Source organism: Populus nigra, chromosome 13 (genome assembly GCF_951802175.1).
Source record: "Populus nigra chromosome 13, ddPopNigr1.1, whole genome shotgun sequence".
Taxonomy (NCBI): Eukaryota; Viridiplantae; Streptophyta; class Magnoliopsida; order Malpighiales; family Salicaceae; genus Populus; species Populus nigra.
In genome coordinates this window covers 5738479-5757168 of record NC_084864.1, presented here as the reverse complement: position 1 = coordinate 5757168, position 18690 = coordinate 5738479, and the positions used below count along the sequence as shown (strand labels likewise).

Below are 18690 nucleotides of genomic sequence, written 5' to 3'. Positions count from 1 at the left end.
TCTCATTTATGTTCTTATTTTGTTTATTTATGTTTCTTTCTTTTATTATGTCTAGCTAAGTTAATTATGTCAAGGTGAAAAGGGTACACTAATGGTGTAACAATAAGTATAATATAAACTTAACATGGACCTTAATGTTGGATACTAACATGCTTTATATTTGTTATCTTGTTCACTTTTAATACTTTGCTTGTTAAATGGTTAATCTAGATTTATGTTGTATAACACATGGTACAACAAATACTTGGCACTTTCATAGCCCATACTGTATGGTATAACCGACACCTGAGCTATGAAAGGAACTTGATTTGTTGTTAACATAAGTTATAATCATGAATGCCTGACAACATTTACAAGTATTAGCATTATTCGAATAAGATAACTAATGTAATCATGTTAACAATTTATAATCTGATTGGAACCTCCTTTGTGTGTGGTTTCCAATTGAATAATAAGAGTTTATACTATACTTGCTTGAAGTACCATTAGTGGATCCTCTAACCTTGACATTTGTTGTTATCATTGTTTAATCCTTACGTTAATCTTCCATCTCAAAGTTCTCATCAACTTCTTCTTCTTCTTCTTTATTATTATCATTATTAATAGTATTATTGGTATTATTATTATTATTACTACTATTACTATTACTATTACTATTACTATTACTATTACTAGTATTACTACTACTACTATTATTATTATTGTTGTTGTTGTTGTTGTTGTTGTTGTTACTATTGTTGTTGTATTATTGTTGCTTATAATTTATACAAGTAACCTCCCTGTGGTTCGACCCCGGTCTTGCCGGGTTATTTATTACTTCGACACTCCTGCACTTGGGAAAAGACATCAATCTTTTGGTCGTGTCAAGTTTTTGGCGCCGTTGCCGGGGAGGTAAATTTTTGTACAAATTATAGTATTTATTTTATTTTCTCTTTTCTCTTTTCTTGTATCTAACTTTGTTTCTTTTGTTTTCTTCTTCCTTTTATTCTCTTCCTGCACGTGCATGAGAGTTTGGTCACGTACATTAAGTGGTAGACTTTGTAGGGTATCCTCATCATTTTCAGAAAATATGGCCAAATAAGACAATCAGTCGCTTCATAATGAGAATAATGAGAATAACCGAATGAAAACACTTAGAGACCACATGAATCCCACAAGAAAAAGTGCACCCTCATGCATAGTTTTTCCTCCTGATGCATCTCATTTTAATTTTAAGATAGGCATTATTCAACTTTTACCATTTTTTCGTGGCTTAGATTTAGAAAATCCGTACTTGCATTTAAGGGAATTTGAGGAGGTTTGCAACATGTATAATGACTCAAATTATAGCATGAACACCATTAGATTGAAGCTTTTTCCTTTTTCATTAAAAGATAAAGCTAAAACATGGCTACAAAATTTGAGACCTGGATCCATTCGTGCTTGGGATGAAATGCAACAACAATTTTTAAAGAAGTTTTTTCTGTCCCACATAACAAACTCTTTCAAAAGACAAATCATTACTTTCTCTCAAAAACCAGGAGAAACATTTTATCAATGTTGGGATAGGTATCGAGACTTACTTAATACTTGCCCCCATCATGGTTTTGAAACATGGAGATTAGTTTCACATTTTTATGAAGGGTTAACTCCTAGAGATAGGCAAATGGTTGAATTGATGTGCAATGGAACTTTTGAGGATAAAGATCCTAATGAAGCAATGGAATACCTAGACTTGCTAGCTGAAAATGCGCAAAATTGGGACACTACAGGAACTTATGAGACACCAAGTAAAACCCAACCTCATACATCTAGTGGGGGTATGTACAACCTTAGGGATGATCATGACCTCCAAGCCAAGTTTGCATCTCTAGCTAAAAAAGTCGAAGCACTGGAATTGAAAAAGAGTGGTCAATTAAAATCTGTTCAAGACATTGCGTGTCAAATCTGTGAAAGCAATGACTGTCCAACCTTGCCTTCTTTTAAAGAATATCTTCATGAACAAGCCCATGCATTAAACAGTTTTCAAAGGCCCAACCATAACCCATATTCGCAAACATATAACCCTGGCTGGAGAAATCATCCAAATTTCAGTTGGAAGAGTGAGAACAATAATGCTAAAACTTCACAGCCACCGTTTCAAGCACATCATAATTTCCAAAATTCTCATGGATATGCACCTCCTTATGCCCCCCCTCATAGAAGAAATCTTGAGGAAACATTGCATGTATTTATGGAAAAGCAAGAGGCAATTAACACTCAACTTGCTCAAAGCATGACAGATTTTAAAGATACTCTTGCAAAGTTCACATCTGCTCTCAGTTTCCAAGAGAAAGGTAAGTTTCCATCTTAACCACAACAAAATCCCAAGGGGCAATACAATGCGAATGCAAGTAATTCGGGAAGCCAACACATGGATCACGTTAAATTAGTCATCACTCTTCGCAGTAGTAAGGTTATTGAAAAACCCATTCTTGAACCTTGTGAGAATGATGATGAGTCAATCTCTGAGGGTAAGGAAGCGGTTGAATCTGATCATTGCAAAGAGAAGACTGATTCTCCGCCAGCACTTCCATTTCCTCATGCCATGACCAAACAAAGGAAAGTCAATCACAACTCTGAAATCTTTGAAACCTTCAAACAGGTAAGGATCAATATACCTTTGTTGGATGCTATTAAACAGGTTCCTTCTTATGCTAAATTTTTGAAAGATCTGTGCACTGTGAAGAGAAAACTGAATGTGAAAAAGAAAGCCTTTTTAGCTGAACAAGTAAGTGCCATTCTTCAGAACAATAATGCTTTGAAATATAAAGACCCTGGTTGTCCTACAATTTCTTGCTTTATTGGAGAACATAAAATTGAAAGAGCCTTACTTGATCTTGGAGCTAGTGTGAATTTACTTCCATATTCAATTTTTCAAAGTCTCAATCTAGGTAAGTTAAAACCAACTTCTATGACTCTTTTACTTGCCGATAGATCTGTAAAAGTGCCTAGAGGAATGGTTGAAGATGTGTTAGTACAAGTCGATAAGTTCATTTATCCTGTGGATTTTATTGTCTTGGACATACAACCTGTTGAAGCATGTAATTCATTTCCTGTTATTCTAGGACGTCTGTTTCTTGCAACTTCTAATGCATTGATTAATTGTAGGAATGGACTGATGAAGCTATCATTTGGGAACATGACATTGGAGATGAATATTTTCAACATTTGCAAGCAACCTGGAGATGATAATGATTTACAAGAAGTAGATTCTATTGAAGAATTAGTTTATGATCAATTTGAATCTACTTTGAGTAATACTAAGTTTGATGAATTTGAAGATTTGCAAATGATTTATTCTCAGGAAGAAATCACGGATGAAAAAGACACCGAAAATATTGATGCGGATCTTTTATCAAGAGTGACAACAGATTCAGCATCTGACATCACACCAATCGATGATTACTTTCCTGATGAATCCTTACTTTCTCTTAGTTCAATGCCTTGGTTTGCTAAAAATATCAATTTTCTTGCTACAGGAGATTTGTCAACTCATTGGAGTACCGAAGACAAAGGTAAGTTTTTGAACGAAGTGAAGAACTTTTATTGGGATGACCCTTACTTATTCAAATATTATCCTGATAAAATATTTCAAAGATGCATTCCTGACAATGAGGTAAGTAATGTCATTAAATTTTGTCATTCTAAGGTATGTGGGACTCATTTCTCGTCAAAAAAGGCAACTGCAAAAATCTTACAATGTGGATTTTATTGGCCCACCATGTTCAAAGACACACATGTATTCTGCAAAGCTTGTGAAAATTGTCAAAAGTCAGGATTTATTTCAAAACATAAAGAATCTTTAGATAATCTTCTACTGACTTTTGAGACATATCCTAGTGGAGATGTGCACCATGCATTTCAGGACTTATGACACATTTCCATAAAGAACATGATCGACTTAGTCTTGGGAATCTGACTATAAAAGACCTTGTTTGCCAGTTTTTAAGAAAAATGAATGGGAAGCCTATCCCCGACCCATAGAGGGCGTTTAAGCCGTTCTTGGACGTAAAACCAAGGGAAGATGTGAGCCACAATCACAACTACGATTTGAGTCTGAGTTTGTAAAAATTTATGTCTTTCTGTTTTATTAATAGCATAATATTTTTTCTGCTTTGTTATCTCTTATATTTGTTTAAGTGTGTTTCAGGATTGTCAGTGTTCGTTGTTTCAGGTGTGTCTTCTATACTCTATCTTTCTATCTTATGACATTGAGGACAATGTCTCGTTCTGGTTGGGGGGAGAGGGTAGTAGTTGACATCAAAAAAAAAACTAACCAACTAACTGTTTTTGTTTTAAAAACCATTTGGCAAAACTGTTATTACTAGGATGGCAGAGTAAGGGGGAATTGTATTGACTCTTGAGATGCATCTTAGTAAACATTTTCTAATGGTTATTTGCAATATTCATAACAAGGCCTATTAGAATACTTCTTGAAATATTCAGGTTTACAAACTCTCGCATTGTTATCACTTAATTCTGCTCATATACTCATTTAACAAGTATTTTTAAACCTTCATTTTCACACACACACTTTAACATATGATTGTGGATTGCGTATTGGATTATTACATTATTTATGTTCTTTTGTTAAAGTTAACAACTAAGGGATAGGGATAGTATATAATTAAAAAAAAGACAAAAAAAAATGATGATAATAAAAACATAGATAAGTTTGATTTCGTAGCCTCCCTAACCTAAGTAATTAAGCCCGAAGGGGTGTTTTAACACCTAATACCCTAAAGTCAACTGACTTGGGAGCTATTGGCCCAAAGCTTGTTACATGGGTTAAGGAGAAAAGCTTAAGGGAATCAAACATTGCACTATCTAAGTATCAGTATCTGCAACCCGAGTTACTAAGCTCGTAGGGGTGTCTCAACACCTAATGCCCTAAGATCAACTAGTCTGGGAGTCATTAGCTGAAAGCTCGTTACATGGGTTAAAGATGCATTGTGTTTTAAGTTATATGTATAGATATTTAAAAAAAAAGGTAAAATAAAATAAAATAATCCCAACCCAAGGAAGTTAACCTTAAACATTAGAACAAAATATTGTTTTCTTCCAATAAAAGCCCCATCATCTATGTTTCATACATTGAGCACATAACAAGGAAGGTTTATTAATATTGTGTTTAAGAGATATTGAGCAGATATATAAAATTTAATGAGAGTTTGTTTATCTGGATAGATTAATGGAAGTTGAATGATGAATGTCTTGCTTTGTGGAATTTGCAAATTGTTTTTCTATTTTAACGCTTTAATTACTAGGGACTAGTAATAAGCTGGTTGGGGGGTGTGATTAGTACTTAAAAGTGCATTTTTATCAAGGTTTTATATCATCATTTTGTACTTGAAGTATCAATAACTCCTTAATTAAAGCATGTTTTATAATAACATATCTAATTATATAAGATACCTTTAATTTATGATAAATGTTCATCTTAAATGCAGGCCTATCACATAAATAAAAGAATTGATTGATGAGTTGAAGTACTGAAATTGAAAGGACAAAGAGATGGCCAAACTTAGAAAAGAGATGCTGGTGCAGTCCAAACTGGAACACTGTCCGGTAATTAGGTCATATTTGGAGCTGTAGATCTTGGATTTAGGTACATTTTATATGGATGCAAAGATAAGACATAGGCCTACAACTTTCATGTGGAGCCCAAGATTTAAAAAGGCCGTTTTTAAGTCCAAATTGTAGCAACAACGAAGAAATCCGAATCTGTCCTGCAGCCCAGACACTGTTCAGTGTTCAGCCCATATCTCGAGTTCTAGATGTTCAAATGATCTCAATGTTTTACCCTAGAAAGATGAGACAATTTCCTAGAACTTTCATGATTTAAGTTTGTTCAAATTATGACGTCATCAATGACGGTTTTGGCAGATAAGAAGATAAGAATTGTCACCAAGTCAAGATGTGGCCACCCACTCATCAATTAGTCAACAAATCAATAGTTCCAAATTTTGGCCTATAAAAGGAGGCATTTGCCATGTATTTAGGTATCTTGGTGTTCAGATCAAGATCATGCTCTTACTCTCTCTTTTGTAATACTTAAGTTTTATATTAATCTCTTATTTATGCCTTTCATTTCCTTTTGTTTACTTAGTTAACTTCTTTCTCATTTATGTTCTTATTTTGTTTATTTATGTTTCTTTCTTTCATTATGTCTAGCTAAGTTAATTATGTCAAGGTGAAAAGGGTACACTAATGGTGTAACAATAAGTATGATATAAACTTAACATGGACCTTAATGTTGGATACTAACATGCTTTATATTTGTTATCTTGTTCACTTTTAATACTTTGCTTGTTAAATGGTTAATCTAGACTTATGTTGTATACCACTTGGTACAACAAATACTTGGCACAACAAATACTTGGCACTTTCATAGCCCATACTGTATGGTATAACCGACACCTGAGCTATGAAAAGAACTTGATTTGTTGTTAACATAAGTTATAATCATGAATGCGTGACAACATTTACAAGTATTAGCATTATTCGAATAAGATAACTAATGTAATCATGTTAACAATTTATAATCTGATTGGAACCTCCTTTGTGTGTGGCTTCCAATTGAATAATAAGAGTTTATACTATACTTGTTTGAAGTACCATTAGTGGATCCTCTAACCTTGACATTTGTTGTTATCATTGTTTAATCCTTACGTTAATCTTTCATCTCAAAGTTCTCATCAACTTCTTCTTCATCATCTTTATTATTATCATTATTAATAGTATTATTGGTATTATTATTATTATTACTACTACTACTATTACTACTACTAGTACTATTACTAGTATTACTACTACTACTACTACTATTTTTGTTGTTACTATTGTTGTTGTATTATTGTTGCTTATAATTTGTACAAGTAACCTCCCTGTGGTTCGACCTCGGTCTTGCCGGGTTATTTATTACTTCGACACTCCTGCACTTGGGAAAAGACATCAATTTTTTGGTCGTGTCATAATCCTTGTTCCATTTGGAGTTATAAAACTCTAAATATGGATAAAACACTAGGCAGGGGTTGGGCTGTTGTGTCATAGGACAACCCTGCCTACTAATGTATTGCGAAAAATTTCAAGGTATAAACAACAGAACTGGGTTGACCCTTTACATCCCAGATGTGTGAGTGTGTCTTAGATCACTATGAAAATAAGCCTCAAAGGAAAATGAACTCTAGTGGATGAAGAGACCCCAAATAGCATGTTAGTGCACTTATCATATGTTGTTCGAATATAATGAGTTTGAGATAAAAATTCATAGAGGTAAATCCTTCTAAAAAATAAAGATGAGTATGTGAAATCATTAAAACATATATTGTCAAAAATATTATGGTACAGGAGGAACGTCGGGCATAGGGTCTTCCATCAATGGAACTCACGCAACCAAAGAAGCAGGTAAGCGAAATCTCACTTAGAATAAACTAAATTAAATTCTAAAATTATGAATTCCTGATAATTATTGAGAATCTGTAAGGTTATGAATGATGTGTGAATGCAATGTGTGTAGGAAGAAAATCATGGGTGGTTTCTGATTTACAAAAACCATTGAATTTGGGTTGCTTTCACAATGAGCGAAAACCAATGTTGGACTTGTTTCTGAATGACAAAAACCATTAAGTTTGGGTTACTTTCACAGTGAGTGAAAGTCAATGTTAGACTTGTTTTGAGAAACGATTAGACCAATTCAAAAAATCATCAGACAATTTCTGAAAACGATGAGACCGGTATGGCTACTACTTTGTGGTTACCTGATTTTGTGTTTTGGTCTTTTCTTGGTTTCTACTTGAATTTTTTTGGGTGAGAGAAAGTGTTTTAATTTATTTAGGCTCTGATACCAAGTTGAGAATAATAGAATGACTTAAGTTATCTCTTAGCCAACCTTTCTATTTATATATATGCGGCAGTACACGGTAATAACAGTAGGAATCACAACATTGGAATAATCCTACATTAATTATTATACATATATATATATGCTATATATTCTATAATATGCCCCCTCAAGCCGAGGGTGGAGGATCGACCCGAAACTTGTAACGAAAAGCAGTAAATGAAGCAGCAGAAAGTGGCTTAGTAAAGACATTTGCAAATTGGTCCCGAGAGGAGATAAAACGAACCTGAATCTCTTTCTTTGCAACCTAGTCTCATATAAAAAGATAATCCACCTCATGTTTAGTACGAACATGGAAAATAGGATTTGCTGAGAGATAAGTGATTTTAAGGTTATCACACCAAATGGTAGGAGCAGAGACAAAAGGAACTTGCAGATCTGTTAAAAAATATTAAAGCCAGATGACCTCAGCAATACTATCTATTAAGGCTTTATACTTAGCCTCGTTAGAGGAGCGAGCAATTATGCGTTGCTTGCCTGACTTTAATGAAATCAGCGTCTGACCAAAAAAGACAAGGTAACCACCTGTAGATTTGTGATCATGAATACTACCGGCCCAATCTGTATCTATAAAACCATGTAAAGCAAATGAGGAATCTTGAGTGATATGGAAACCATAAGATGTTGTACCTTTAAGGAAGCATTTGATACGTTTAACAGAGGCCAAATAAGAATCTATAGGAGCATGCATAAATTGAAAAACTCTGTAAACAGCAAAACAGATATCTAGGCGAATGAAGGTAAGATATTGAAGAGCACCCACGATTTGATAAAATCATGTAGAATCAGAAAATAGTTATCTAGCAGTATGGTAACTTTCATAGTAGAGACTAGAAGTCATACAAGCCCGATTAAGGATGTGAAGAATATATTTGTGTTCTCACAACATCAAACCCAAACCTGTGGACCGAACTTCAATACCCAGAATGTAATGAATTGTGCCTAAGTCACAAAGCTTAAATTTGGAGCTTAGTAACTATATTAGGCGATGGAGCATAGCAGATTTGCTACCTGTAAACAGGATATTATCAATAAACACCAAAAGATAAAAGATATTAGTACCATCAAGTAAGATAAACAAGGAGGCGTCAACCTTGGAGGCGTGAAAACCAATAGAGAGCAAGAAATCACTCAGATGAGTGTACCATGCCCTTGGTGCCTTTTTTAACCATATAACAATTTATGCAAACGGTACACATGACATGGAAGAGCAGAGTCAACAAAACCTGAAGATTGTTTCATGTAGACTTGTTGAGTAAGAATTCCATTGAGAAAAGCATTATGAATATCGAGTTGGTGAATCTTCCAATTACATGAAACCGCAATGGAGAAGACTAATTTGAGAGTGGATTACCTAATAACTGGATAGAATGTTTTAGAGTAATCAATGCTTTCTTGTTGGGTAAAACTTTTAGCAACTAGGCGTACCTTATAACGCTTAATGTTGCCATTAACACGACATTTTATCTGATACACCTATCGACTCCTAGCAACATTTAACAAAGGATGAAAGGGAACTAAAGACCAAGACAAAGTGTGAATAGAGTGCAAATCCTTTATTTCATCATACATAACATCATGCCAAACCGTATACATGTCAACATCAGAGAATGCAATGTGTTTAGAGGTTGGAGAGAGCATTACTCGAGATGAAGTAGGAACAACGGCAACAAAAGCAACCAAATTTACTATCTTCAGTTGTCGCGATCAAAGAACTATAGGATGCTTGGTGATTAAGGGTGATGATGCAGGAAGAGATGGTGGCAAAATGGTACCCTGCTATATTGGATAAGAGGAGAAATCAACCACAAGATTCAGTTCAGCCAAAGAAGTAGAGGAAGAATCTGCCGCAAGCAAAGGACTAGCAGCAGAAGCAGAACCTGTAGTAGTTTTGGTGTTGGCAGAATAAGGAGAAGCAAAAGTGGAATAGCAGGTTAACCCAACACCAGCAGAGGTGTCATGCTGGAAACCAGAGGAAACCAATCTACTAGTTATACCTGCAGCTAAATGGTTAGATAAACATGCATGTGGTGATAGGGAAGGTAAGAGGTGGGGTTGTTGCAGGTGAGCAGAGAGTGGTGGGTGAGTAGAGGTAGAAGAGTGATGTTAAGGCGTCGTAAGGGTGTGGAACAATGGTGAATGTAGCAGATTTGGGAGGAGCCCAGTGGCGGGTGGTATGGAGGAAGGAAAGGAGGATTGTGCAATCTGTTAATATCTGTCAAACGAAAACACATGTTCATGAAAACAGACACAACAAGAGATATAAATGTCTTGAGATGCAATGTTAAGACATCGATAACTAAGATGAGAGGAGTTGTAATCGAAAAACACACATGAAGAAGAATGAAAATCTAATTTATGATTATGATAGAGATGCAAAAAAGAAAAGTAAAGACATCCAAAGTACATAAAAAGGGATAATTACGAGACCGTTGAAACAGACAATCAAATGGGGATCTATTATCAAGGACAAGAGTAGGCATGCGATATATAAGATAAATAGAGGTTTCAAAAGCATAATTCTAAAATCATAATGGTGATTTACACTGTCCTAGAAGAGTAAGTTTAGTTTCCACAATATTCATATGTCGACGTCCTACTATGTCATTTTGTTCATGAGTGTAAGGAAAAATTAGACGATGATAAATACCAATGGTCTAAAAGAAAGTGGAAGTTTGCAATATTCATCATCCCAATCAGTTTGACCAAATTTATTTTTTAGTGAAAATTGACGCTCAAAGAGAGTTTGAAATTGCTGAAAGACAGAATAAACATCAGACTTGGCAACAAGAGGGTAATACCATATATATTTTGTGTATGCATCAACAAAGATAACAAAATAACAAAAACTATCTGAAGAAAAAAGGGGAGCAGGACCCCAAACATCACTAAAAATTAATTCAAATGGAGCAGAACTTTTGTGACCCGCAGGTCCTAAAGATAGACATGATGATTTTTCTAATGGATAACTTTGACATTGAAAATTAAAAAGTTTGTTATTACAAATAATTTTATTTTTCAAGACTAACAATTGAAAAATACAAAAAGTTGGATGACCTAGTCGACGATGCCATACATCGGCAGAAGCAGAAATGCAAGGAGACCAATAAGCTTGAGGAACTGACGTGACAGAAGACCTGGTCAAAGCATAGAGACCATCTTTACTCTAACCTGAGAGGAGTGCTTCATTGGTGTTGAGATCCTTGATATAAAACATAAACGGGTGAAATTCAAAATAAACATTGTTATCAAGATAAAATTTATGAACAAAAAGCAAAGGTTTCGTAATATGCAAAACATGAAAAACGTTAGATAAAGTAAAATTACGGTGTGGTGTATGTATTTTAGTGTAACCGATATGAGATATGGGAAGTCCCTTACCATCACCAAAATGCAAATTATCATTACCGAGATATGATTCTAAAGTAGTCAAATTACAAGATTAGGTGTAACGTGTTGATTAGCACTAGTGTCCGAAAACCAATTGGCAATACCTATTAAGGAGACATTACTCAGCACCATATTTGCACTGGGTTGCTGTCCATATCCATGGTGTTGAAGTTGTGGATAATGAAGGGCTATATGTCGAATGTTTGGCACAATTGGCAACGTGTATTTTGCCCCCTGTTGCGCTGCCAATTACCTTGCCTGCCATCACTATTGAAGGGTCCATGAAAGCTGCGAAAATTTGGTCTGGACGCAGCAGACCTATTCCCTCTATTGTTGAACTGGTTGGGACGCCATCCTCTATGAAAATGGCCCCTATTTCGACCAAAATTTCCAAAGGACTAAAGTTGAGAAACAAAGGCTGAAGGGGGAGTGTTAGGCATGGGTAGCAGAGAGGCATTGATTGCAGCAGAACCCGTGGATGTTAGGGACGTCTTGTGAAGAAATTCAAGCATTAGAAGATGACTATGAAGATCGGTATATGAGAGGGGTTTTGCCTTGGTCATAAGGTTTGTTACTAAGTCCTTAAACACTCCTCGAAGACCACAAAACACATACAAGTTAAAATCCTTCAGCGAAAAAGGTCGGTCAGTAGCGGCTAACTCATCAAATAATGCCTTTGCTTTTTTCATAAACTGAGTTACCGACTCATCACCTTGTTGAAGATCTTGAAGAGGGATCCATAAAGTTGTATAATACAAGAATTGAACGTGGAACCTAAAGCTTGCTCAATTGTGCGCCAAACAGAACTCGAAGTTTGGCAGTCAACAACAAGATGAAGAACCTCCACGGATAGCGAAGAAAGCAAAGCACTTAGAATGAGTTAATCCTGCTATTTCCAACGAAGAAAAGAATGATTTGCCTAAAAAGAGGTATCATCAGCAACAAATATGTATGAAGGACAAGAATTCGACCCATTAACAAACCCGAAAACTCTTTGGCCTAGGAGATACAACTTCATTTGCATTCGCCAATATAGATAATTGGTGTTTGTTAATTTAAGAGAGATGACTTGGTGAGTGTGGGAGAGGGAGATAATGGTAGTAGCAGTAACAACAGAGGAAGGCTGCAACAGAGGAGTGTTGTTTGGGTTGAAAAGAGTATGACCACCATCTAATGGTTGTGGCAACGGTAGAACATAAGCAGAGAAGGAGATTGGTGCTGCGGTAGAGGAGGCAACTAGCATCGGCGGTGCTGCAAAAGCGGAGGCAGTAGGCGACTGAGAAGAAGAGTCCATTACAAAGGGGAGAGAGAGTGTTTTAATTTATTTAGGGTTCTGATACCAAGTTGAGAATAATAGAATGGTTTAAGTTATCTCTTAGCCAACCTTTTCTATTTATATGCATGTGACAGTACACAATAATAATTGTAGGAATCACAACATTGGAATAGTCCTATATTAATTCTTATACATATCTATACATGTTATACATTCTATAATAGATAAAACTAGAAGAGGAATTAATGAAGTTGAATTAGATGCTTGTTGATTCCTCTATACATTACTTAGAAAAAAGTAGGAATGGAGATTATGATAGAGGCTTTACAACAAGAAAAGATGATGCCCAGGAACTGATGTTTCCCTAGCTGATCGTGAATACACTAGAAGAGCTCGTTTGAAGATGTGCTTAAGGAGTAGAACTCAACAATTGGGAGGCTTATAAAATCCCAATTGTTTGTCTAAAGTAATTGTCTTTGTTTGATTATCTATGCACTCCCAACAGTCATGGCTCTAAATACTGATAAAAGATTTTTCTTGTGATGAGCCTTTAAATTGTTTTCTCTAATGAGATCATGCATTTACTATTCAATTGTGCCTTGTTCTTTCTTTTTCCTGTATTATTTTTGCTCAAATCAAATTTTCACACTCACTCAAAAATGTTTTTTGCTTTTAGAAATTTTGAAAGTGGACCCTCAATAAAAACACAACTTTTACATTAAGAATAATTGGTCTAGCTTTGGTGAAAACTTAATTTCTATGAACAAAGAAGAATGGAAAGAAAGTAATGTTGTGCAATTCACTAGGTTAGTAGAACAATTAGAATAAGCAATAAAACCTAATTAGGAAGACCTGCAATTAGTTAACATAGTAGTAACTAATAAGAATCAAATGGAGTTGAAAGTTGAAACATTAATTTCAGCAAAGGAGATGTCATAACCTAAAATTTAAGCACGTTATTGGCAGATAGGTCAAGGCACTCCTAGGATTACCTCGCTTATGCTAAGCCTTAAACTTGAACATAATTCTATCATAACTAAAAATAAATGATATAAAGATTAATCATCCCTTTATATTAATAGATTATATATGCATATACATGTCATCCTAAAAGAATAACCTATAAACTATTGTAATTGTGAGCTCAAGTTATACACAACCTCACATATTATATTTATACAAAGAGTATCAAAATAAAGAGGCCTACGTGAAAAAGAAGTGTTGGGAATACCAATTTAGTGTATAGATAAAAACCTCCTCCTAATAAGTTGTACTTGATCAGCTAACATAGATTATATAACTGAAAAGATTAAAATGTTATAATGATAGGTTTTTCATAACTTGTGAATAAATAATACCAAATATTCAAGTAGAAGACCAGGTTATAATGTGATTAATTCATTAGGTAAGAGTATAATTAAGCAGATCAATAACACATATAAACATAGGTCAAGTTATGTTACTCTTTTATAGTGCATTATACATATCTCCTATAAAAAGTGTTTGTGCCACACATCCTAAAAAAAAACCCCTAATAGATAGAGCATCATATAAATTTGTGTAATGAACTTTCATATAGGCTAGTGTCACCCCCAACTAGCTAGGGTGATTAGATTCTACTATGTGCATATAAATTAACATTGCCCTTTTAACTTTGATATTCTTACTTATATAACTCTACAATCTATATTAAATTAATATTCCAAAATCACACCATTCAAAAAGTGAATAATCAATCTACTCATATTTAATTCATATATAATATTATTCATATTCATGATTATACGTATATTAGTATTATTCCCATAAGCATATTCAATATTATTGACTCACAATATATATTACAACAATCAAAAGTTGAATGTAATCAACACATTCATTAATCACATAATAGCAGACAATGAAATCTTTTATAAGGAATTCAAGAAACTCATCTTTCCTTCTATTTTTTCAAGTATAAACTAAATTCATAACATCCTTGATAATTATATCATCATAATCATACATAATTTCAAACAAAGATTACATCTAGAAAATTTTTCTAATTGGTTGAACTTATCCCCCTCTCATCCTATAAATTTGTTTTCATTTTTAAACAATTCCTTATTCAATATTATTTTCTTTTTATGCCTAATGATCAATTTTCATTTAACTTTCTAGTTTCCACAAATTCCTAATATGAACTCTAAAGTCAAAATTAGGGTTTATTCCTTTAATCATTAATTCATCAATATTTCCACAAAAATACTCCCCACATTATTTTTATTCACATATTATTTAATTGTTTAAGCCAGTCAACGGTCAACCATTCCAAACATTTGGATGAAATACAATCAAAATTTTCTCTCTGATTCCGTACAGAACATTTCTGTCCCTTCATTCCCTTCCAGCTCTTGCTAGCCTCTCATAACAAAGACCATTTCAGTCATGCAACCCCCACCAAAAAAAAAAAGGAAAAGGAAACGGAAAACCTAAAACGAAGAAAGAAAAACCAAAAAACAAACGTCGAAGTCACATATACTCTAAAATTAATGATTGTCTCTATTGTCTCTGTTTCACCTTCTTTCTTCTTGAAACCCCTGACCTTGAACTCTCATTTGCTTAATTTGTTCCTAACACAAAAAACAAAATTTACAGTACCAGAAAAATGGAAAAAGAACTGTCTGAAAAACATCCACCTGAGAAACAGCTCTCTAATAATTCAGACAGTTCTGTCAACAAAGAAAATGGCACCAATATTATTACCAATCTCAATGCCAATCACGATGATCACCCTGAAACTGAAACCTGTGATCTGCTGGTGTCCCAGTCACCTAAAACAGAGGTTAAAGTGGAAGAATCAGACAACATAAGTCATGAGATTGAGGAAGTTCATCAAGAGGAGAAAGAAAGTGATGAAAAAATTGAAGACAGCCCTCCTATTCCTCCAGAAATTAATTATACCATTGAAACTGTCTCTCTAGATATTGATCAGTTTCTTGTGACATTGTCATCCACTCCAAAAGATGCAATAGAGACAATTGATGGAGACTCGAAAGAAGAGAAAGATGGGAAGGTTTCCATAGAGATTCCTGTGTTTGTTGAAAAAAATTTAGATCTTGTTGAAGAAAAGGTGGCAAATCATGACTTGAATGAAGGGAAAAGGAAGTGGGGTCAAAATCCTGAGGAGGATTCATCTTTTCTTGAAGCTATAAATCGAATTTCCAAGCTAACATCTTCCATTGATAAATTGAGACCCGATCCAAATCCTGCAGCATTGATCAACCGCATTGGAGGAATTCAGCAACAAGCAATGACATGCTTGGAGAATGAATTCAAGGTCATTCTTGAAGATATTAAACACAGTGATCAAGATCCTACTAATGATGCAAAAGGGAAACAACATGAAGCTGATCACAGCGTAGTGCAGGAATCTGAATCAATAGAAACTGACAACGTTTTAGGATATTCTGATTATGCTGTTTCCATTTTGAATAGAATTGCGAAGGCTATGATTGAAGGAGGATTTGAATCTGAATGTTGCCAACTGTACATAATGATTAGGGGGCAAGCATTTGATGAGTGTTTCATTGAGACAGGATTTGAGAAGATCAGCATTGATGAGGTGCAAAGGATGCCATGGGAAGCATTGGAGAGAGAGATCCCTATATGGATCAAGGCCGTCAAGGAATGTGCAAGCATTTACTTCGTGGAAGAGCTAAAGCTCGCCGAGGCCATTTTCTCCGATTATTCCTCGATCTCCTCTAGCCTTTTTAGCAATCTTATACGCACTGTGATGATCCAGCTTCTCAATTTTGCTGAAGGAGTTGCAATGACAAAGCGCTCGGCAGAAAAGTTATTCAAGTTTCTTGACATGTACGAAACTTTGCGCGACAGTCTTCCAGCCATGGGGGCTTTGTTTTCGAAGGAATATGAAAATGAGCTTAAAACAGAGACAACAACAGCTCGGTGTCGGATTGGAGAGGCTGCCATCTATATATTTTGTGATTTGGAGAATTCAATCAAGTCTGATACAGGAAAAACTCCAGTGCCTGGTGCTGCAGTACACCCGTTGACTCGCTACACGATGAATTATTTGAAGTATGGAGGTGAATACAAGGCAACTCTTGAGCAAGTCTTTCGAGAACATTCAAAGATCGAACGAGCTGATTCAACAAGTAGACCACGTTTGGAATGCGAGACTCAAAACTCCAACAATGACATCGCTGAAGAAAATCAGTCTCCATTTTCAAATCAATTGATGAGAGTTATGGATTTATTAGACTCAAATTTGGGGGCCAAGTCGAAGCTTTATAAGGATATTGCGTTGAGCTGTATTTTCATGATGAATAACGGACGGTACATTGTGCAAAAGATAAAAGGATCCACAGAGATCCATCAAATGATAGGAGATACATGGTGCCGCAGGAAGTCTTCGGAGCTCAGGAACTATCATAAGAATTATCAAAGAGAGACGTGGAGCAAACTCCTCAGTTGTTTAGGCCACGAGGGACTGCAAGTGAATGGAAAAGTAATTAAGCTAGTGTTGAAAGAGAGGTTCAAGAGCTTCAACATGTTATTTGATGAGATCCACAAGACGCAAAGCTCATGGGTGGTGAGTGATGATCAACTTCAATCAGAGCTTAGAGTTTCTATATCAGCGGTGGTGATACCAGCTTACCGGTCCTTTTTGGGGAGGTTTTCACAATATTTAACCTCCGGAAGGCAATCGGAAAAGTACATAAAATATCAGGCTGAAGATTTAGAGACTTCCATTGATGAACTTTTTGATGGAAATCCTGCGTCCGTGGTCCGAAAGAGACCATAATAGTCATGCATACCAAAAATCACAAAAACAAATTGTTTTGCATACATATTGGATTTAATAGCAAGTTTATTAAAGCCATGAAAACTTGGTCTACTTTTCAAAAACACCAAAAAAATAATATTTTTTTTTAATATACAGGATTATGAACTTATACGTAAAATGTATTCTCAATATTGAATAAAAATACATTTTCTTTTATTTTCAAAAACACCAAAAAAATATTAGGTTTTAACCTGATAAGATAAAGATCATCTTACTGAGAAGGATTTTTCTTAAACCTTGGATAGACCAACAATTAAAAAACACAATAATACCTTATTTTATATCAAACAAACAAACAATGTAGCTTACCATAAGTAAGATGTACTATAAGTGATACGTCTTTCCGATACAAAATCAGCCCCCTTATCCAACCTCTGATATTAATTAGGGTTCCTAATAACTAAAATAACAGGTGGCAAATTGATGCAACCATATTATTCAATATTATCTAGAGCTACAGAAGTCCAATTGATGTAAACTCAATTTTATTGGATTCATGACTCAAATTTCTATAAACTCTCCAAATTTCAGCCAACACGATGTCATATGAGGGAGATATGATTTTTCAAAGATGACATCTGAATTCTGCCAGCAAACAGGTTTTGTGAAGAAACGAGTTCAAATTACGTTCTGAAGCATCTAAACTGATATCCAAGTTTTTATTTCAGCAATTTAGCTCCTCTAAGTCAAAGCTTGAAGATTTCATGCAAGGCTATTTCTCCTTTTTTAGTAAAAAAGTTATTGAAGTACTTAAATGTAAATAGTCTACTTAATGGAGGACTATTTTATAAAATAGAGACCTAGGGTTTCCTAAGATATAAAAAGAATGAGAGAAGAGAAGGGGGGCAGCCAGCCAAGAAGAGAACAATGCCCCCTTCCTCTAAGAAACCCTAAATTATGCATTCTTCCTTCTTTTTAATTAGTTGTTCAACAAACATGCAAGGCTAAACACTTTTTCTTGGTTGCAAGGACACGGAAACATTCGGATTCCAAGAACTATGAGATTTATTTTACCTTTTCTTTTCAGTTTATATGATGAATATGTTTGTTCTCCTATGCTTATTTTTCCTATGATTGTTTATTTTAATTGCTAGAGCGGACTCTAAGTTATTATTGTAGACAATCTATTGCTAAGTTTGATATCAAAACCGAAATTGTGGTATATGAACTTGTGAAGCAACTGAGTTTAGTAATTGTGGCGGATCTATGTTATTAATCTTCGGGAGAACATTCAATCAAATCAAACATAGA

At 34.7% G+C, this 18690-nt stretch overlaps 1 protein-coding gene across 1 annotated transcript; it reads left to right on the top strand.

Annotated features, from left to right (window-relative positions):
• Positions 1-15237: 15237 nt before the first annotated feature.
• Positions 15238-17397, top strand: LOC133671529 (exocyst complex component EXO70C2-like). The gene has a single exon (XM_062092295.1). It carries the CDS (start codon positions 15238-15240, stop codon positions 17395-17397), a length of 2160 nt encoding a protein of 719 aa, XP_061948279.1.
• The last annotated feature ends 1293 nt before the right edge of the window (positions 17398-18690 follow it).